The sequence below is a fragment of the Coregonus clupeaformis genome, chromosome 8 (assembly GCF_020615455.1).
Source record: "Coregonus clupeaformis isolate EN_2021a chromosome 8, ASM2061545v1, whole genome shotgun sequence".
NCBI lineage: Eukaryota > Metazoa > Chordata > Actinopteri > Salmoniformes > Salmonidae > Coregonus > Coregonus clupeaformis.
In genome coordinates, this window is record NC_059199.1 from 33,891,040 (window position 1) to 33,912,601 (window position 21,562).

The window sequence follows — 21,562 nt, forward strand, 5'->3', positions numbered from 1 at the left end:
TCAGACCTCCATGCCTCAGGTGCTGCAGATGCCAACCACTATGCTGCCTAGCACCAGCAGCACCACTGGGAAGAACATCATATTCACCACACAGGTATGCAGACATGATTCCTTATTCTGAATGTCAGAGAAGCATGTTTGTTCTACATCATATATTTCTATAAGAACTAGCGATGGGGTGATTGTTCTTAGCAGATTGCTGCTGAGCAGCAGTGCGTTTCAGGTTGACAACAGTGGACCATTCAGCACTTCATGGACTTGTGTTTTTCTATAGGAAGAATGAGCTTCAGTGAGTACAGTTGAGTACAATAATGATTGTGAATAGTCAGATTAATATAGTTTGATTTAAATGTTTACATGCTTTGCAAGAAGAACGATTTCCCTAATAATCCTGTTTACATGGACACATCTGAAATCAGGCTACCTGATGGGACTGATAAATGCAGGAAATTGCCAATCAAAATACACCTTCTACCACAGCGACAATGTTATTTTTGTGAAGCCTATTTGATTCTGAGTTCAGACATAAATTATAAAAGTTTGTATGTGAAAACTACACTGACTGTACAAAACATTACGAACACCTTCCTAATATTGAGTTGCACCCCTTTTGCCTTCAGAACAGCCTCAATTCGTCTGGGGCTTGGACTCTACAAGGTGCCAATTGTTTCACAGGGATGCTGGCTGTCCTTTGGGTATTGGACCATTGTTGATACACACGGGAAACTGTAGCGTTGAAGTTCTTGGCACACTTAAAGCGGTGTGCCTGGCACTAGTACCATACCCTGTTCAAAGGCGCTTACATCTTTTGTCATGCCCATTCACCCTCTGAATGATTAACAATCCATTTCTTAATTTTTTCACGGCTAAAAATCCTTCTTTAACTGTCTTCGCCCCTTCATCTACACTGATTGAAGTGAATTTAACAGGTGACATCAATAAGGGATCATAGCTTTCACCTGGATACATCTGGTCAGTTTATCATGTTCCTAATGTTTTGTACATCAGTGTATTTCTAAGATAAATACTTTCAGTTTTTCCAAACTAACTTCACTCGTGTAAAAGAAGTAAGCTCGTGCAAGCATATGCGCAAATCAAATACAAAGCTATAACGCTGATTAAGGCGTTTACATGTCCTAATAATTCAAAAGATTGCTCAGAAAACCTGGTGTTTTAATCAGCGTATGCTTACTTTGACATAAGCCGATTTTAAGATGAGCAGGGTAAGGTGTTTACATGACTAATGCCATATTCAACCTACTTCCATAATCTGTTTAATATAAAATTATTAGTGTGCATGAAACGTACCGATAGCTATGTTCTTTGTCTTTTTTGTGGTGCAGAACATTCAAGGGGCCACACAGACCATAAGCGCCAAATCAGTGGGGTATATCCTGAATAGAGCAGATGTGATTCCTTATTCTGAATGTCAGAGAGGCATGTTTGTTCTACATCATATTTCTATCTGAACCCTGCCGTGATTGTTCTCATTAGATTACTGCTGAGCAGCGAACGTTTAGGTTGACAACAGTGGACCAGGCAGCGCTTCATGGACTTGTTTTTTTCTATAGGAATAATGAGTTTAAGTCATTGCTATGATCTTTCTTTTTGTGGTGCAGAACATTCAAGGGGCGACACAGACCATAAGTGCTAAACCGGTAGGCTATATCCTGAATGGCCAGCCCATCACCGTGCTGCCTGGTGGTACGTAGCTAACATTAGTAATGTCTATTCTTGTTATCTTATCAATGTCCTGATAGCTAACTAAGTATTTCATTGCCCACCTGAAACCTAGAAGTAACCACCTTTAGTGGGATCAAGAGAAACACAGGGAGTGTTTGTGTTCTGTAATTGTGTCATGCAGACTTTGGGTAATAAAAGAACGGAAAGTTATATTTTATCTAGTGGGAAGTGTTTTGTAAAATGCAAATGGACAATAGCTATGTTTCCATTATTATAATAATTATTATTATTCCAGTGATTATTTTTTGTTGTTGTTGAAGTTGTCAACATTTAGAAAGTTTGCATAGAAAATAGATGCAACAATTGCCTGCTACTGTGCGTTTCCAAATAACTGTCTTGTGTCAATAAAAACAGCCGGATGTAATGACGTCACACCTCGCAAAAACGAGGTGGTTGCACATTAATAAATTGGCAACAGCCTGCATGCCCTCCCACATACAGTGGGGGAAAAAAGTATTTAGTCAGCCACCAATTGTGCAAGTTCTACCACTTAAAAAGATGAGAGAGGCCTGTAATTTTCATCATAGGTACACGTCAACTATGACAGACAAAATGAGAAAAAAAAATCCAGAAAATCACATTGTAGGATTTGTTATGAATTTATTTGCAAATTATGGTGGAAAATAAGTATTTGGTCACCTACAAACAAGCAAGATTTCTGGCTCTCACAGACCTGTAACTTCTTATTTAAGAGGCTCCTCTGTCCTCCACTCGTTACCTGTATTAATGGCACCTGTTTGAACTTGTTATCAGTATAAAATACACCTGTCCACAACCTCAAACAGTCACACTCCAAACTCCACTATGACCAAGACCAAAGAGCTGTCAAAGGACACCAGAAACAAAATTGTAGACCTGCACCAGGCTGGGAAGACTGAATCTGCAATAGGTAAGCAGCTTGGTTTGAAGAAATCGACTGTGGGAGCAATTATTAGGAAATGGAAGACATACAAGACCACTGACAATCTCCCTCGATCTGGGGCTCCATGCAAGATCTCACCCCGTGGGGTCAAAATGATCACAAGAACGGTGAGAAAAAATCCCAGAAACACACGGGGGGACCTAGTGAATGACCTGCAGAGAGCTGGGACCAAAATAACAAAGCCTACCATCAGTAACACACTACGCCGCCAGGGACTCAAATCCTGCAGTGCAAGACGTATCCCCCCTGCTTAAGCCAGTACATGTCCAGGCCAGTCTGAAGTTTGCTAGAGTGCATTTGGATGATCCAGAAGAGGATTGGGAGAATGTCATATGGTCAGATGAAACCAAAATATAACTTTTTGGTAAAAACTCAACTTGTCGTGTTTGGAGGACAAAGAATGCTGAGTTGCATCCAAAGAACACCATACCTACTGTGAAGCATGGGGGTGGAAACATCATGCTTTGGGGCTGTTTTTCTGCAAAGGGACCAGGACGACTGATCCGTGTAAAGGAAAGAATGAATGGGGCCATGTATCGTGAGATTTTGAGTGAAAACCTCCTTCCATCAGCAAGGGCATTGAAGATGAAACGTGGCTGGGTCTTTCAGCATGACAATGATCCCAAACACACCACCCAGGCAACGAAGGAGTGGCTTCGTAAGAACCATTTCAAGGTCCTGGAGTGGCCTAGCCAGTCTCCAGATCTCAACCCCATAGAAAATCTTTGGAGGGAGTTGAAAGTCCGTGTTGCCCAGTGACAGCCCCAAAACATCACTGCTCTAGAGGATATCTGCATGGAGGAATGGGCCAAAATACCAGCAACACTGTGTGAAAACCTTGTGAAGACTTACAGAAAATGTTTGACCTGTGTCATTGCCAACAAAGGGTATAAAACAAAGTATTAATAAACTTTTGTTATTGACCAAATACTTATTTTCCACCATAATTTGCAAATAAATTCATTAAAAATCCTACAATGTGATTTTCTGGAAATAAAACTCTCATTTTGTCTGTCATAGTTGACGTGTACCTATGATGAAAATTACAGGCCTCTCTCATATTTTTAAGTGGGAGAACTTGCACAATTGGTGGCTGACTAAATACTTTTTTTCCCCACTGTATCTGTTTCATGTCTCAGGTGGCCCGCAAAAGCTAGCATTGATAGAATGCAAGAATTGACTATTATTTGCCATATTCTAATAATTGTCATATGCCAACAAGGTGAAACTTGAATCCAGCCAACCAGAAAAGCAAAGCATAGCAATTTCAGGTATTATTGAAAGTCAGGACAATCCTTGTCCTGCAAGCAGTAGGCATTTCAAATTAAATGTGGAGAGGCCTACGTGATGACATGACATCACATGCCCCGCATGCCATCAAAATTATTTGGCAATAATAATTTATTCAGGAAAAATAGTTTACTCATTTGTCGCAATAAAGACAGTTTGACAAAATAAAAATCCACCCCTGTCGAACAGATAAAAATGTTGCCGATCTTTAGAACATTTCTCCTATAGCTTCCATCGCAAAGTTTTTTTTTTGCGACATTGCTTTTGTCGAAAAAAACCTGTGTCATTGGAAACCTGCCTATTGTGAGCGGCTCACTACTGTTTTTCCTGCAGGCCAGGGAACCCAGCTGCAGCTAGCACCCCAGCAGGTCCTGTCTCAGCCCAGGGGTAGGCCATCCGCCAGCGGCTTCACCACGGTGCGGATCCCCGTCACCCTCACCATCCGCACCACCAATGGAGTCCAGACCATCAGCACTGTGGCCTCTGGCGGGGTCACCCTCTCATCTTCCCCCGCCACCACACCATCTGTCACAGGTAAGGAAGGCTCTAGTCCTTGTGGGCCATCAGTCTCACCACAAGTTGAATACAGGGATTGTAAATTAAATTGCAGTCTTAGCAAACCAATTATTGTCAGTATGAATTGAAGTCTAATCTAATAGCGTAAACTTTATTGTTAAAAAAACCCACCTTCTGATTTGTCATTTGTTATGAATCATTGTCTTGGAACACTAATCCCGCTTTGTTGTGTGTGTGTAGGGATTGTGTCAGCCAGTTCTTCAGGTGCAGCAGGAAGCTATGCTGTGAGCACTGCACCCCTCACCATCTCACCCAGAACACAGCAGCATCCGACCCTGCAACCAGCTCCCAGCACTACCAGGTCCCCTGCTACCAGTGGTCTGAGCACTGCTCCCTCTCCTAGTGCACCCCTCAGAGGTTAGTAGTCTCCAGGAACACACCGCTTTCCTGTAATAGCTAAGAGAAATAGGTTGGTACTGCATTCATCATTCAGATATTACTACTGTGTAGCCTGTTGTTTTACCACTCCAAACAAGAAATTGTCCATACTAATAGAATATCCTATTGAAGTCAAAGGTAATTTACTACTGACCAAGCCCCCCCATAGTGTACTGTGATTTGGCACATTAAATAGTTTTCTTACCCAGAGTACTGGTGTTTATTTTGCAGTGATTGCACCAGCCCCCGCCAAGCCAAAGATGTGCAAGCGCTGTAGATCCGAGTACAAATTGGTCAACGCCCTCCGGGGCTTCATGTGTGTAAGTGTGCCTTAGGTATACTTTATACTCTCTTTATACTCTCTTTGGGAAATTGATGTAACTTATTTAGTGGATGTTGACGTTCATATAGATATTATTATAGATATTATTAGCCCAGGCCCGACTGTGAAGGACTGTTGTTAAAAGCTCGTCCTGATGTGGCAAAATCCTCTGCTATTATGTCATCTACCCTAAAAGCGTCCTGTGGTGTCTTAAACGCTGATAATGGTAATAAATAGAGATGTATGAATATTGATCTTTACCCTACTGGTCTCATTTACCTTCTAGCTCTGCAGCAAGCAGATCGCCCTGAGCCTGGATGCCATCAATGCTGCGGCCAAGCTTTCCTCCAAACCCTCCAAATCTTCCAAATCCAAGTCCAAGGCATCCAAAGCCACCGCCTCCTCTCCTTCCTCCTCCTCTTCTTCGTCCTTCTCCAAGACCTCCAAGGAGACCTCCAAGGAGCCACTCACCACGCCGGTGCGACCGGTGTGTGTGGCCGAGGGTGGCAGCCCCGTCCTGGAGGCCGACCAGCAGGGCAAGCTCATCATGCTGGTGGAGGACTTCTACTACGGCGTGGACAAGGGCCGAAACCTGAGTGGCGCACCAGTGGAGAAGCTGCCGGGCATCTTCAAGTGCATCCACTGCGAAAAGACACTGAAGACTAACATCAAGTGAGTGGTGGAGTGTGGGAAACAGGAATTCATGTTATGTTTTTAATCAATTTCATGTTTTGTCGAATTGACTGAAATCTTACCCTCTCACACGCTTTGTCCTCCATCTTCCACTCCTCTCTTCCAGGCTGATGAACCACATGCGTCACCACGTGGAGATGACGGCGCAGCAGAACGGCGAGGTGGACACACACACCTCCTGCCAGCACTGCTTCCGCAACTTGGCTACGCCCTTCCGCCTGCAGTGCCACGTGGAGCGCGTCCACAGCCAGTTGGAGTCCACCAGTGAGTACTAGCTCGCTCCCCACTCGCCCACCAACCATTCACAGTCATACCACATACTGTCGCTAAAACAAAGTGACTATCGGCACTTGCCATCCCACCAACATTCTCCCCACGCAGTCAAAGCACATTGAATCAGCACTTGATGCTGATATATTGCCCTGTTGGGAATTGGGTGAATTGAACCACTTTGAATGCTTATGTGACACTCTGGCCTTTTTTCTGTTTATCACAGCTAAGTGTAAGATCTGCGAGTGGGCATACGAGAGCGAGCCTGTCTTCCTGCAGCACATGAAGAACACCCACAAACCGGGAGAGATGCCCTACATTTGCCAGGTAAACAGTGCCCACTTGGGGCCCGATTCAGACGTAGGAAATCTATTCCTTTTTTACGCGTTTTGATTGAAGCACTTCTCAGTAGTTTGTATTCAGACTTACCGTATGCAAGTGCGTAAAGGGCTTTGGAGGTGTGGCTCCCTTGTGTGCACTGAATACATTTGATTCAACTGCTAAAAACCCTCCCGCTTGCTAACAGATTTTCATTCAATAGGGTTTTCAGTACATTTATTGAAAGCCATCCCTTTAAATACGGTGTATTTTTTAAATTAGAATTTGACAGACTCAAAATAATATATATCGAGAGAACTGCAGCAAAATGCATCATACCGGCTCTATTTCTGTATTTTGCAAGTTATATATCTTCAAAACTTGATTGCTGACAAGCAAAACATTTTGGGACTATATCAACAATGGACTAATAAAACAAATACCAAAAGGTTTTTTGGTGGAGTTTTCCTTTAAGTTCAAGGTCAGAATACCCTTAGAGAAAAGTGCAATAAAAACTGTGTTCCATTTATGCGCACTTAACTCGGATCAGAATCAGCCCCTTGGTCATTACTTATACTGTCTCCAAGTCCATATACACTCTCCGACCAGTTTATTAGGTACACCCACGTGGTACCGGGTCGGACCCCCCTTTGCCTCCAGAACAGTCTGAATTCTTCGGGGAATTCTACAAGGCGTTGGAAACGTTCCACAGGGATGTTGGTCCATGCTGACGAGATGGAATCACACAGTTGCTGTAGATTGGACGGCGGTATATTCATGCTGCGAACAGCCCATTCCATCTCATCCCAAAGATGCTCTATTGGGTTGAGGTCTGGGGACTGCGCAGGCTATTCAAGTAAACTGAACTCGCTGTCATGTTCCAGTCAGTGTTTTTCCACAGTTGTCCAGTGTTGGTAATCGCGTGTCCACTGGAGCCGCTTCTTAATGTTTTTAGCTGATAGGAGTGGAAGCCGATGTGGTTGTCTACTGCAATAGCCCATCCGTGACAAGTTGTGCGTTCCGAGATGCCGTTCTACACACCACTGTTGTACTGCGCCGTTATGTCTGTCTGTGGCCTGCCTGTTAGCTTACACGATTCTTGCCATTCTCCTTCCACCTCATTAATGAGCTGTTTTCGCCCACAGGACTGCCGCTGACTGGATGTTTTTTTGTTTGTCGCACCATTCTCGGTAAACCCTAGACACTGTCGTGCGTGAAAAGCCCAGGATGGCGGCCCTTTCTGAGATACTGGATCCGGCGCACCTGGCACCGCCGATAAAACCACGCTCAGTCGCTTAGGTCACTCGTTTTGCCCATTCTAATGTTCAATCGAACAGTAACGGAATGCCCCGATGCCTGTCTGCTTGCAAGCCACGACTACGTCACTCGCTGTCTGTATGAGTGATCCATTTTCATGAACGGGGTGGCCTAATAAACTGGCCGGTGAGTGCATTTCTACGCAATGTCCTTGTCCTGGGGAAAAGCTCACTATATCAACACGTAGTGTCTCCTAATGCAATTCACCCTTAAAATGGTCTCATGTAATTCACCCCCCCCACCCCCCACTTCTCTTTTCTTTGTGAAGGTATGCGACTACCGCTCGTCCCTGTATGTGGACGTTTTCGCCCACTTCCGTGAGGTCCACAACGGCACAGCCAATCTGCTGTGCCCCTACTGCCTCAAGGTGTTCCGTTCCAGCAGCAACTACCAGAACCACTACAACCGCCACCAGGTAAACCCAATGAGGCTACATCAGATACATTGGCAGCCAGTCTATTCCACTCCATTTTCTTTCTGAAACCCATTTTCCTCGTGTTTGTGTGCAGAAAAAAACTGTGTTTCAATGTGACCGGTGCCGGCTTCAATTCCTCTTCGCCAAGGACCGGGCAGAGCACAAGGTGCAGTACCACAAAACCCACCTCAAGCCACGGCAGCTGGAGGGCCTGAAGCCTGGTACCAAGGTGTGTGTGTGTGCAATCTGTATGTGTGTGTGTATACATGTGTGTGTGCGCACATGCGTGAGTGATTGCTAGGGTATGATATTCAGAATTTTGTCTGTACTTTCTCTGTGAATGTTATGCATTGACCCTTTGCATAATGGGATTATTATTGATGTACAGTACCAGTCTTCTTATTGGTGTCCTTTAGTAGTGGTTTCTTTGCAGCAATTTGACCATGAAGGCCTGATTCACGCAGTGTCCTCTGAACAGTTGATGTTGAGATGTGTGCAATCTGAGGTGCAGTTAACTCTAATGAACTTATCCTCTGCAGCAGAGGTAACTCTGGGTCTTCCATTCCTGTGGCGGTCCTCATGAGAGCCAGTTTCATCATAGCGCTTGATGGTTTTTGCGACTGCACTTGAAGAAACTTTCAAAGTTCTTGAACTGTCCCGTATTGACTGACCTTCATGTCTTAAAGTAATGATGGACTGTTGTTTCTCTTTGCTTATTTGAGTTGTTCTTGCCATAATATGGACTTGGTCTTTTACCAAATAGGGCTATCTTCTGTATACCACCCCTACCTTGTCACAACACAACTGATTGGCTCAAACGCATTAAGAAGGAAAAACTTTTAACAAGGTACACCTGTTAATTGAAATGCATTCCAGGTGACCACCTCTTAAGCTGGTTGAGAGAATGCCAAGAGTGTGCAAAGCTGTCAAGGAAAAGGGTGGCTACTTCGAAGAATCTCAAATATAAAATATATTTTGTTTTAACACTTTTTTTGGTTAGTACATGATTCCATATGTGTTATTTCATAGTTTATGTCTTCACTATTATTCTACAATGTAGAAAATAGTAAAAATAAAGAAAAACCCTGGAATGAGTAGGTGTGTTCAAACTTTTGACTGGAACTGTATATTAATAGTGGTCTAAGAATATTTCTGTGTTCCAGGTGACCATCCGGGCCTATGCGCTGCAGGGCAAGCAGTACTACTATCAGGAGTCTTCGGGCCGAGGAGACCTCCGGCCCTCCAAAGTGATTGATGTTCCGTCTGCTCCCCAAAAACCCGAGCCCAAGAAGAAGCCTGTTGAGAGCCTTATGGAGCTGCTCACTAAGTTCCAGATGAGGTAGAGGGTTGATGTTTTCCCCCTGACTTTATTGGCATGAAATGGAATTGACTCCAAGCTTTATTCAGACTCAATTGAGTTTAAATGAATACTGTAAACAAAGCTTTTATCTTTGCCGTATAGCAACATTTGGAGCAGTGTTCTAGGATGATGCGGATAGAAATTGAATATCTAAAATGGATAAGCTTGACCTTCCATCGCTGTGCACCATGGGTAACCTGCCTTCCTTCCCCACAGTGCATCGCTGGACCAACAGAACTGCATGGAGTGCACCTTTAAGATTCCCGACTTTGCCAACCACTTCCCCACCTACGTCCACTGCTCCTTGTGTCGCTACTGCACCTGTTGCTCCCGGGCCTACGCCAATCACATGATCAAGTGAGTGACGTTGCTCAACACCCCACACTCCCAAGATGTTAACGTCAACTGAAGATTCCCCTAATTATTTCTTACATCAGTGGGTAATTGAAATGTTGGTTTGGAGAAAGGTGTATGACATGTTTTCTGTCTCTTTTCACTTGCAGTAACCACGTGACTCGCAAGAGCACCACCCAATATCTGGCCATGTACGAGTCATACCCAAGGTAACAATCATTTCCTCAGACAATTTTTTGGGCAGTATTTAACTGAATGTAGTGTTTTAATACTGATTGCTCGAAATCCTCTGTTGGTCCCATTTCAGAATGGATGAGATGAGGTGCACGTCTTGTAACTACAAGACCAAGGTGGGCGATATGATGGCCAACCATCTAGTGGATCACCCAGACCATGATGCTGCAAACTTCAGAAAGCTGGAGGTGGAAGGTTAAGTTGAGTTCCACCTTCTGATATTTAAGTATCTTTGTATAAGGTCAAACCTTTCTATATGGCAACCCTTTCATGTTTTCATTTTTTTTCCCCCATTCAGATGTTCCTGAGGAGGCTTCTCAAAGGTATTTAATATTCTCTTATATATTGAGTGAAATTACTTACTGTTGGACAGAACTGAGTTTGCTCAAGTTGAAGCCCAGTTACGCTTTGGTTGCACTGTGACACTCCATTGCTACTTTATCAAATGTGTGTGTAATTGACTGAGCTTCCTGAAAACTAACATGTTTGTTTCTTTTCATTCCTCCTGTAGCATTGTTGGTACGGAAATCAACCCAGGTCAAGGAGGGTCTTTTGTGCCTATCCATCTGCTACCAGCTAGCAATAGTTCCACCCTGCTCTCTATCAAACCGCTGCTATCCTCCAAGCCCAGCATGACGATCACGGTCCTTGGTCCCAATAAAACCATGCCCTCCACTGCTCCTGCTGCATCCAATGGTGTCTGGACAACCCCCAAGGTCGGCGGCTTGGGCCATGTGATGGAGCCCCAGGCAGTGGAGTCCCACAGGTTCGAGGGGCTGAGCAACAGAGCGCTTTTCCACGAAGGAGAGGCCAGGATGGGTAAATCCAGGAAAGAAGGGTCAACCAAATTGACGGTGCACCAGCTGAAGGTGTTGCTCTACGCCCTGTGCAGCGGCTTCTCCCAGGCATCCCTGCGCTTTGGCACCCAGCCAGAACTCATCCAGGACTGGATGCTCCAGCAGGAGAGCCAGCGCCTCCAGAAGAACTGGATCTGGAACACGGACCGCATCGCAGAGTGGGTGATGTGCCAGCGGGAGCAGCAGCTGCCAGTCACAGAGGAAAACCTGCTCAAGACAGCCACGCAGGCCTTGGAGGAGTCGCACGAGATCGGTGAGTTCTACGAGTGGGCCGTGGAGTTCATGCTCCGCCACAACCTCAGCCTGCAGGCCTCCTGCTCGGCCAAGCGCCCACTGCCGCGCAACGTATACGAGAGCGTCCGCATCTTCACTCGCTTTGTCTGCAAGCAGGTCAAAGATGTCGGTTTCCGGCCACCCTCCATCGGATGCATCGACGAGCTCTCTGTGTTCGTGGACCTGGATAATCTCAAGACGAGCCCTGAGGCGTTCCAGTTGATCGGCACCAGGGAGCCCCTGATAGAGGTGGTCCTAGCGGGGCTGGCCGACGGCACCATGCTGCCCACCATGGTGTTCCTCAAAGGCAACCCTCCACACCTCCAGAAGGCCATCCCGGACTCGGTCTTCCTGGAGGCGCGCCCGCAAGGCTTTACGGACGACGAGCGGCTCCAGCTGTGGCTCTCTAAGGTGTGGCAGAAGCATGTGAACCCCCAGGCAGGGGGAAAAGGTCTGCTGATCATTGACACCCACCACGGCCACCTGGCTGACGACTTCCTGGCTGCCCTCAACAGCAGCAACACCCTGCCGGCGGTGATCCCAATCGGTTGCTCCTGCCGCTTGCAGCCCCTGGAGCTGTGCGTGGCGCCTGTTATGAAGGAGTTTCTGCAGGCCCGCTGGTGCGAGATGTACACCCAGAATGAAGGAGCTGTGGCTCTGGGGCCAGCTGACCTGGCCCTAATGCTGGTGGAATGTCTGGGTGACGTGGTCTCATGCTTGGTCACGCAGCCTCAGATCCTCCAGCAGTCCTTCATGATGGTCAGCACACCGCCACAGGAGGAAGGAGAGGAAGGCCCTGCAGAACTGGTGCAGAGCCTGACCGAGGCTCTGGTCGCGCTTTCTCCGGCAAGGTCGATGAAGAGCGCTGAAGTGCTAATGAAAGTGGAGCCAGAGGACAAAGGGGTGGTTTCAGACACCTTGCCCTCGCCGCCACCCAACCCGCAAGCACTCAAACAGGTGTTTGAGAAGGACAGCGATCTGGAGTCTTTCCACGGTTTTGAGGAAACGGATTGATCTTTTTTTTTTTTGACTGACACCACAGACTACGGACTTGTATCTATTGACACTTTCAAACCAAGGGAATTGTGACATTTGAAGCAGAGATGGGATAGCTCTGGAGACTTTACCGGACCCCCGTTAAACTGTGCACCTGTTTGTTCCTTTCACTTCGGAAGGTGAGGTAACTTTTGCTGTTCTGTGGGTGGAACATTCAAATGTGTTTTTGTACATTTTCTATGACAAGCTGCTGTATGTCTTTCTATGTTTGTCTTACGTGTAACCCTATAAGGTTCAACCATTAAATATGACTAACACAACCTGTCTTATGCAATTAAATGGTCCCTTCCTGTCAGCACTAGACTAAAGGCTTTGTAAATAACTTGTACTCTAATTTCTTAAGAATTGATTGAAACGGTCATTCCTAGGCTTAGAGATCAGAATGTCACTTCTAGTAGGGATTGTTTGATATTCTGTTAACTCACTTAAATGTACGACTGTATGTGCATGTAGAAATGGTGCCAGAGCTCTGCCATATCTTCTAATCTACTGTTCATTTATAAAGCTGTGATGGATTTAGCAAAGACAGATGTAGCCCATCCCTTATCATTTGGCCATTGTTTCAATTTCCCTATTTCTGTTTATGTACTGAAAGCGATCTAGCCTTTAATGTAATCACGTCTAATGAGAAATTACCTCAAGAAAACCAACCACGCCGTTCACAGGAAATCTCAGATCATGCCTTACCAACTGCCTTCTCTTGGATTCCACCCTACCTCTTGGTTTATTTTTCTTCACCTGAACAATTCACTATTTTTAAATATGAAATAAAGTGTCAACTCTGCTTTAATGGTGGGATTTCCTTTGTGGTATTAACAGCATAGTCCGGTGCAGTTCTGTATGGTTGAACCGAAAATAATTTGTGCTTAACATGGAAGCAGACAGGATTTGCTCTTGACACAGGGTCCTCTTTTACCACTTTGATGTGGATAAATGTGAGTATTACAAAAGTCTACAAGTGCTTAGGTGTCATTTCTTCCCAAGAATGTTTGCCCTCTGCTCTGCTTGTGTGTGGACCTTTCCAATTACAGTATATGAATATAATCTCAGAACTTCAGATTTATTTTAAGCCTGACTGTCATTCAAGTTTAAATAACTCACCCATTCAGATGTTTTACATTTATTTTTCATATTACAAAGGGGGGGGGAAACTAAATTTGTTACATAGCAGTCCTATCAAAGTGGTAACATTTTAGAATGTAATGGAACAGACCAATAGTGTGGCTTAACGTAGTCCTGAATCGCCAACATCGTCCTCATTCAAACCCACTGCAAAAGAAAATGTCATTCTTATCACATTATCATATTAATTAGAGAGGCACATCCTGTGTGAAATATTCCACAAGCTCTACAATGTATCTGCTCAATGAAATGCTTTAATCAATTTAGGACAAAGAAATGACAACTTTAAACAGAATTTTCCTCAAGTGATAAACTAAGTTTACTACACTAAACATAATACCAACTTGATGGACACTTCTGACTAGACAGTCATGTGGCTATAACCTACCTGACCATGTGGGCAATTTCCCAGTTGGTCTCACAGGACATGGGGCCAGTAATCTCCACGCCTTCTTTTGTCACAATGGCAATTTCATGCTATAAACAGAAACAGTGTCACAAATAGCTACGAGACTGGTAGCTTCAAAATAGAAACATTGACATTCCCAATGTGCTGTTGAAAATAACAGCAAAAAAATTCAGGACAGTTCCGAGACTTAACGACTCACCCTGTTGTAAGAGCGAGCGTCGCGATAGTACAGCACTTTGAGGCAGCGGTCAATCAGAGCCCGGGCCTCATCCTTGGTGATCTCCACCTTGTTCTCCACCACCTCCCTCATCAGGGGCTGCATGGACACAAAGAATAACCTTACAGTCAACAAACCCAGACATACTGCAAGGGTCCGTGTAGAACTCGAACATCCATTTTTACATACAGTATCAACATGAGGTAACATCTGAATTTGATGCAGACGCATCATGCAGTACAGATTACTTCCAATTATATTCATACAATGTCTTGTCCCAGAAGGGGTTGCCACTACTTCAATATGAACTAGTGTAGCTCAGCTCTACAACTTGGAAAAGGAATTACAACTTTAGCCAATCTTGCGAATAGAAACTATGGCATCTTATCTTTCAATTGCTAAAGATAAATTATAAACCATGAAATGTATAGAAGTCATTACTGCCACCCAGTAGCAGTTCCCTCGTGTTCATTAGCTCATTTGGCCTCTCACCTGTGCCAGGTAAGCGCCAAACCCTGTCGCCACTGTAGGTGCCTCATAGGCCACACCCAGCTTGTCCACATAGCCCAGGAAGCTAGAGAAAAATACAAGTTGATGTCAAGTTATGCATTTATTTTGGTGTAGCTAGCTACAATGTGTATTTATATCTGCAGATCCCAAGTCAGTTTGATGTTAACATCGAGACCAGGGTAGGAGGTTTGTTAAAGGCAAAAACTAACCAGGGTCATGGTTTAAATATTCTATTTAATATGGCAACGGGCACGCCCACATTTCTAAGCAATTTCAAGAGTTCCACCTCTTGGCATGACCTCTGATAAGGACAAAAAATGACTAGTTAAAGGATGTTGAAAACTCAGCCCACCTCTCGCCGTTGTAAAATCCACCGATGACCACAGTGTTCCACAGTGGGTTCATCTTGCTGCGGCGGTTGTACATTACCCGCGTCAACCAGGAGTGGATGGCTTTGGGGCTGTAGCTGTGACCGTCACCTAGGAGCTCCTCATCGATCCTGGGACACAAACAGATCTGATCACTCGTGGTCCTCAGGGAGATAACCAAGCAAAGGTTTCAGCACCAAAGTGAAGGAAATGATGCCAGAAACCTTTCATACAAAGCGACCCCTCCAGAATGTTTCTCAGTCTCTTCCCCACCTTTTAGATATCTTCAATGCTTTTAGAAAAATTGCACGATACAAGATCAGTTAGGGGAAGTCTGCATTACTACCACTGAACAATAGACCAGAGTCGTCTATTCCTTTAAATATCCCAGTGGTCCGGAATGTTTTATATCTGGGTGTCCGAATGTATCCCTCCTTGCTAAATATTGTACTGAATAATTTTAACAGACTTTAAATGATGTAGAAACAGATGGACTACATCTATCTATTCATTTCAATTGCACATTTCAGTGGTTGAACATCTTTTCATTAATATGTTTGTTATGTTCAATGCTCCCTGTAGCACCACCTGATGGCTATTGGAAGAAAATGTACTCCTTTATCTCCAAATGTATCTGGAGGAACAAAAAAACTATTTTAAAAACTCTCCATATTACAGAGACAAAAGAACTTAGGTGGAAAAAGCCTCCCAAACCTCCAGTGGTACTCTTGGTCATTCGCTTGCTACTTGGCTAAATCCAGAAGCTTGCTTGTCATGACAAGCAAGCTTCATGTTGACCTGCACAGATTACAAGACCTAATTTATTCCAATGTTTCTCTGAAACAATCTAAATTATGATTTGGCCCTATTATTTTTCATGCCATTTCAGTTTGGCGTCTGGCTTAAAACATTTGTGGAATCAAACCCAACTCCAACTGGTACCTCCAATTGCCAATTTTCCATTATTTTGGTCTCCAGGTGGGAGGGCACCCTATCTCGTTTCCCCTATGGCATGACAATGGAGTGCACATAAAGTCAGAAATGTTTGGGATGACGGTCTCCACGCATTACAAGACATCCAACCAAAGCACAACCTGCCTGGCACCTTGTTCTTTTCTACTTACAATTACATTTGTCTACAGTGCATTCGGAAAGTATTCAGACCCCTTGACTTTTTCCACTTTGTTACGTTACAGCCTTATTCTAAAATTGATTAAATTGTTTTTTCCCTCAATCTACACACAATACCCCATAAGGACAAAACAAAGGTTTTTAGAGTTTTTTGCAAATGTATAAAAATATTACATTTACTTAAGTATTCAGACCCTTCACTCAGTACTTTGTTGAAGCACCTTTGGCAGAGATTACAGCCTCAAGTCTTGGTATGACGCTACATGTTTGGCACACCTGTATTTGGGGAGTTTCTCCCATTCTTCTTTGCAGATCCTCTCAAGTTCTGTCAGGTTGGATGGGGAGCGTCGCTGCACAGCTATTTTCAGGTCTCTCCAGAGATGTTATATCGGGTTCAAGTCCGGGCTCTGGCTGGGCCACTCAAGGACATTCAAAGACTTGTCCCGAAGACACTCCCGTGTTGTCTTTGCTGTGTGCTTAGGGTCGTTTTCCTGTTGGAAGGTGAACCATCACCCCAGTGGGAGGTCCTGAGCGCTCTGGAGCAGGTTTTCATCAAGGATCTCGCTGTAATTTGCTCCGTTCATCTTTCCCTCGATCCTGACTAATCTCCCAGTCCCTGCCGCTGAAAAACATCCCCACAGCATGATGCTGCCACAACCATGCTTCATCGTAGGAACTCTGGAGCTCTGTCAGAGACAATCGGGTTCTTGGTCACATCCCTGACGAAGGCCCTTCTCCCCCGAATGCTCAGTTTGGCCGGGCAGCCAGCTCTAGGAAGAGTCATGGTGGTTCCAAACTTCTTCCATTTAAGAATGATTGAGGCCACTGTGTTCTTGGGGACCTTCAATGCTGCAGACATTTTTTGGTACCCTTCCCCAGATCTGTGCCTCGACACAATCCTGTCTCTGAGCTCTACGGACAATTCCTTCGACCTCATGGCTTGGTTTTTGCTCTGACGTGCACTGTCAACTGTGGGACCTTATATAGACGTGTGTGCCTTTCCAAATCATGTCCAATCAATTGAATTTACCACAGGTGGACTCCAATCAAGTTATAGAAACATCTTAAGGATGATCAATGGAATACATTTGCAAACATTTCTAAAAACCAGTTTTCGCATATTCTTTTTTATTTTTAATCCATTTTAGAATAAGGCTGTAACGTAACAATTTGGAAAAAGTCAAGGGGTCTGAATACTTTCCAACTGCACTGTGAGTGCTCATGGGGTACCTTGGGAAACTAAGCTTAACCTTCATCCCTTTCATAAGGTAATGCTTGGAAAAAGAGGTCTCGCATCTGAAATGTATTCCCTTCTAGTAAATACCTCATCCAAGCCGCTTTCAATTGACAGATTGTGTAAAAAACAATCTCAATTGGAAAACAATCTGGCACAATATAGCTCCATCTTCCAGAAATCCGATTCACCAAATGATTAACATTAATTTTGTTCACAGAATTTATTTTACTCCCTGGAAATTATATCAAATCAATGCCAAACCATCACCCAACTGTACTCTCTGCTCTAATGACACTCAGAGCACCTTCTTCCATAGGATGTAGGAATTCCCAAGGGTAAAATTATTCTGGAAGATGATCTGCCCTGTGCTCTTCATTTTAATATCACAAACTATTCCATATTTACCATCTTTTCTACTACTTAATGACAGCTCAAATGTTGAGCTTTCTATAAAAACAGAGGTGGTGGCAGCATCATGCTGTGGGGATGTTTTTCGGGGGCAGGGACTGGGAGACTAGTCAGGATCGGGGGTAAGATGAACAGAGCAAAGTACAGAGAGATCCTTGATAAAAACCTGCTCCAGAGGGCTCAGGACCTCAGACTGGGGCAAAGGTTTACCTTTCAACAGGACAATGACCCTAAGCACACAGCCAAGCCAGAGCCCGGACTTGAACCCGATCGAACATCTCTGGAGAGATTAAAATAGCTTTGCAGCGACACTCCCCATCCAACCTGACAGCGCTTGAGAGAATCTGCAGAGAAGAATGGGAGAAACTCCCAAAATACAGGTTTGCCAAGCTTGTAGCGTCATACCCAAGAAGACTCGGCTGTAATCACTGCCAAAGGTGCTTCAACAAAGTATTGAGTAAAGGGTCTGAATACTTATGTAAATGTGATATTTCCAGGGGGGGTTTCAGTCTAAAAACCTGTTTTTGCTTTGTCATTATGGGGTACTCCAAAACGATTGAGCGTGCCGTCTTTAGCCAACTCTCTTGCTATCTCTCTCAGAATTACCTTCTTGATCCAAACCAGTCAGGTTTCAAGACTGGTCATTCAACTGAGACTGCTCTTCTCTGTGTCACAGAGGCTCTCCGCACTGCTAAAGCTAACTCTCTCTCCTCTGCTCTTGTCCTTCTAGACCTGTCTGCTGCCTTTGATACTGTGAACCATCAGATCCTCCTCTCCACCCTCTCCGAGCTGGGCATCTCCGGCGCGGCTCACTCTTGGATTGCGTCCTACCTGACCGGTCGCTCCTACCAAGTGGCGTGGCGAGAAGCTGTCTCCGCACCACGTGCTCTCAGCACTGGTGTCCCCCAGGGCTCAGTTCTAGGCCCTCTCCTATTCTCGCTATACACCAAGTCACTTGGCTCTGTCATATCCTCACATGGCCTCTCCTATCATTGCTACGCTGACGACACACAACTAATCTTTTCCTTTCCCCCTTCTGATAGCCAGGTGGCGAATCGCATCTCTGCATGTCTGGCAGACATATCAGTATGGATGACAGATCACCACCTCAAGCTGAACCTCGGCAAGACGGAGCTGCTCTTCCTCCCGGGGAAGGACTGCCCGTTCCATGATCTCGCCATCACGGTTGACAACTCCGTTGTGTCCTCCTCCCAGAGTGCGAAGAGCCTTGGCGTGACCCTAGACAACACCCTGTCGTTCTCCGCTAACATCAAGGCGGTGACCCGATCCTGTAGGTTCATGCTCTACAACATTCAAAGAGTACAACCCTGCCTTACACAGGAAGCGGCACAGGTCCTAATCCAGGCACTTGTCATCTCCCGTCTGGATTACTGCAACTCGCTGTTGGCTGGGCTCCCTGCCTGTGCCATTAAACCCCTACAACTCATCCAGAATGCCGCAGCCCGTCTGGTGTTCAACCTTCCCAAGTTCTCTCACGTCACCCCGCTCCTCCGCACACTCCACTGGCTTCCAGTTGAAGCTCGCATCTGCTACAAGTCCATGGTGCTTGCCTCACGGAGCTGTGAGGGGAACGGCACCTCCGTACCTTCAGGCTCTGATCAGTCCCTACACCCAAACGAGGGCACCGCGTTCATCCACCTCTGGCCTGCTGGCTCCCCTACCTCTGCGGAAGCATAGTTCCCGCTCAGCCCAGTCAAAACTGTTCGCTGCTCTGGCACCCCAATGGTGGAACAAGCTCCCTCACGACGCCAGGACAGCGGAGGAGCGGGGTGACGAGTCACTCACCACCTTCCGGAGACATTTGAAACCCCACCTCTTTAAGGAATACCTGGGATAGGATAAAGTAATCCCCCCCCCCCAAAAAAAAAGAGCGTATGCTAAATGACGTAAATGTAAATGTTAAAATATTGTGTGTAGATTGAGGACAAAAAACGATTTCATCCATTTTAGAATAAGGCTGTAACGGTAAAAAAAATGTGGGAAAAGTCAAGGGGTCTGAATACTTTTCGAATGCACTGTAGGAAGCACAGGTGAGAGGGCATACAGTTCTTACCGTATCACAGATACAGCTTATAGAATGCGTCACTCTGCACATTTTGTATAGGAATATGTGTATTGGAGCTATTTATATTTCATATGTGCAATAAATGGAAACTTCACCCAAAATGGTTAACGTTTGAAAAGCTGATTCTTGTGGATTTATTATGGACGGCTCTCTCCTGTGCCAGTGGCTTTTCATAGGGAATCGCCATTACATATACTATGAACTACTGTGATTGCTGTGTATGTGCCTGCTTGTCTATTTGCTATATATGTGCCTTGGTCCATGATTGTGAATGGAAATATTCACCATCAAGGAACAAGACAGCATATCTGAGTTTTTTCTGAAAGAAACCTCAAACTTACACCATCTGTTCGATGATCTGCTTCATGTACTGGTAGTCTGCGTAGTCGCCCGAGGCGCCCAGGATGGTGCTGTCGTTCACTTTCATGAGTCGAGAGATGTTACGGAACCGTGCCAGGGAACCATAGGAGCCTAGCATGTCAGCTGCGATGATGACGCCACCTGTAAACTTCACTCCCAGCACTGATGTTCCCGTCACCATGGGGTTTCTTGAGTTCAGGGTGGGAAAAATGTGAAAGTTTGTCATGGGTAAGTCTTATTAGCTAACGTTACACTACAAATGTAATACAGAGAGATGAATGCTGAACGTCCAATTAGACTCATGTATATATAATGAAATTATGCCGGGAGTAGGATTAGTTAAATAATATGCTTCTATGATTCATAGCTTTGCTTTGCTTTATCTTGGCCAGGTCGCAGTTGTAAATGAGAACTTGTTCTCAACTGGTTTACCTGGTTAAATAAAGGTGAAATAAAATAAATAAATAAAAATTCAAAAGTATATTTTATTATGGTGAGTTTTCTTAGCTAACTCCCTAACTCCCTAACTGCCATGTCATACTAGCATGAACTACCATAAGCGCAATATGATTAGGTAGATAACTAGCGAGGCATAGTTGGGAAACTTATCACGTCATCAGTCAATTTGTTGGAAATAGAATTACAAAGCGCGAGAGCAGATTAAGTTTAGTTAGATAGCTAGCTAGTAGCCCAACTAAATAACAGTGCAGTAGTCCGTGAGCTAGTGTAGCTAACATAATTAACTAGCGTAGCTACATCAGCTTGCTCCACCATGATGATACAGCACTGCAGCGTACCGAGGAAATCGAAAGTGAGGACATTATTAGGGATCTCCACTCAAATCACTCAAAATGATTCAAAATTATTTACTTACAGCGTGTGTTTGATAGGTCCGCATCCTGGGGTTAAACCGCTGCCTGGAAATGAATAAAATTGTCCGGGTTTTGGTCCATTCTCCCAGAAATTGAGCTTCAAACCGCTTGGATCCATGTTGAAAATTTCCGGATGTGACGACAAAGCTTGTTTTGTGTTCTGCTGCAATTAAGATGGAATTGTGGGATACAGGAGGCAGACAATTCTAACAATATAATATAATAATATAATATGCCATTTAGCAGACGCTTTTATCCAAAGCGACTTACAGTCATGTGTGCATACATTTTTACGTATGGGTGGTCGCGGGGATTGAACCCACTACCCTGGCGTTACAAGCGCCATGCTCTACCAATTGAGCTACAGAGGACCAAAAGGCCAAAATTACATATCTTATTTATAACCACATGTAAACGTTCACCAGCAGCATAACCAATATAACAAGAAACTCAACAATAGCTGT

General features: G+C 44.7%; 1 protein-coding gene across 1 annotated transcript; it reads right to left on the bottom strand.

Moving 5' to 3' along the window:
- Positions 1-13,482: 13,482 nt before the first annotated feature.
- On the bottom strand, positions 13,483-21,249 carry LOC121571793 (proteasome subunit beta type-4-like). Its single transcript, XM_041883484.1, has 7 exons — positions 21,101-21,249; positions 20,208-20,414; positions 14,989-15,135; positions 14,619-14,700; positions 14,109-14,225; positions 13,889-13,977; positions 13,483-13,647 (listed from the first exon to the last, which is right to left on the bottom strand). Exons 1-7 carry the CDS (start codon positions 21,214-21,216, stop codon positions 13,635-13,637), a joined length of 771 nt encoding a protein of 256 aa, XP_041739418.1. The 5' UTR covers positions 21,217-21,249; the 3' UTR covers positions 13,483-13,634.
- Between the last annotated feature and the right edge of the window lie 313 nt (positions 21,250-21,562).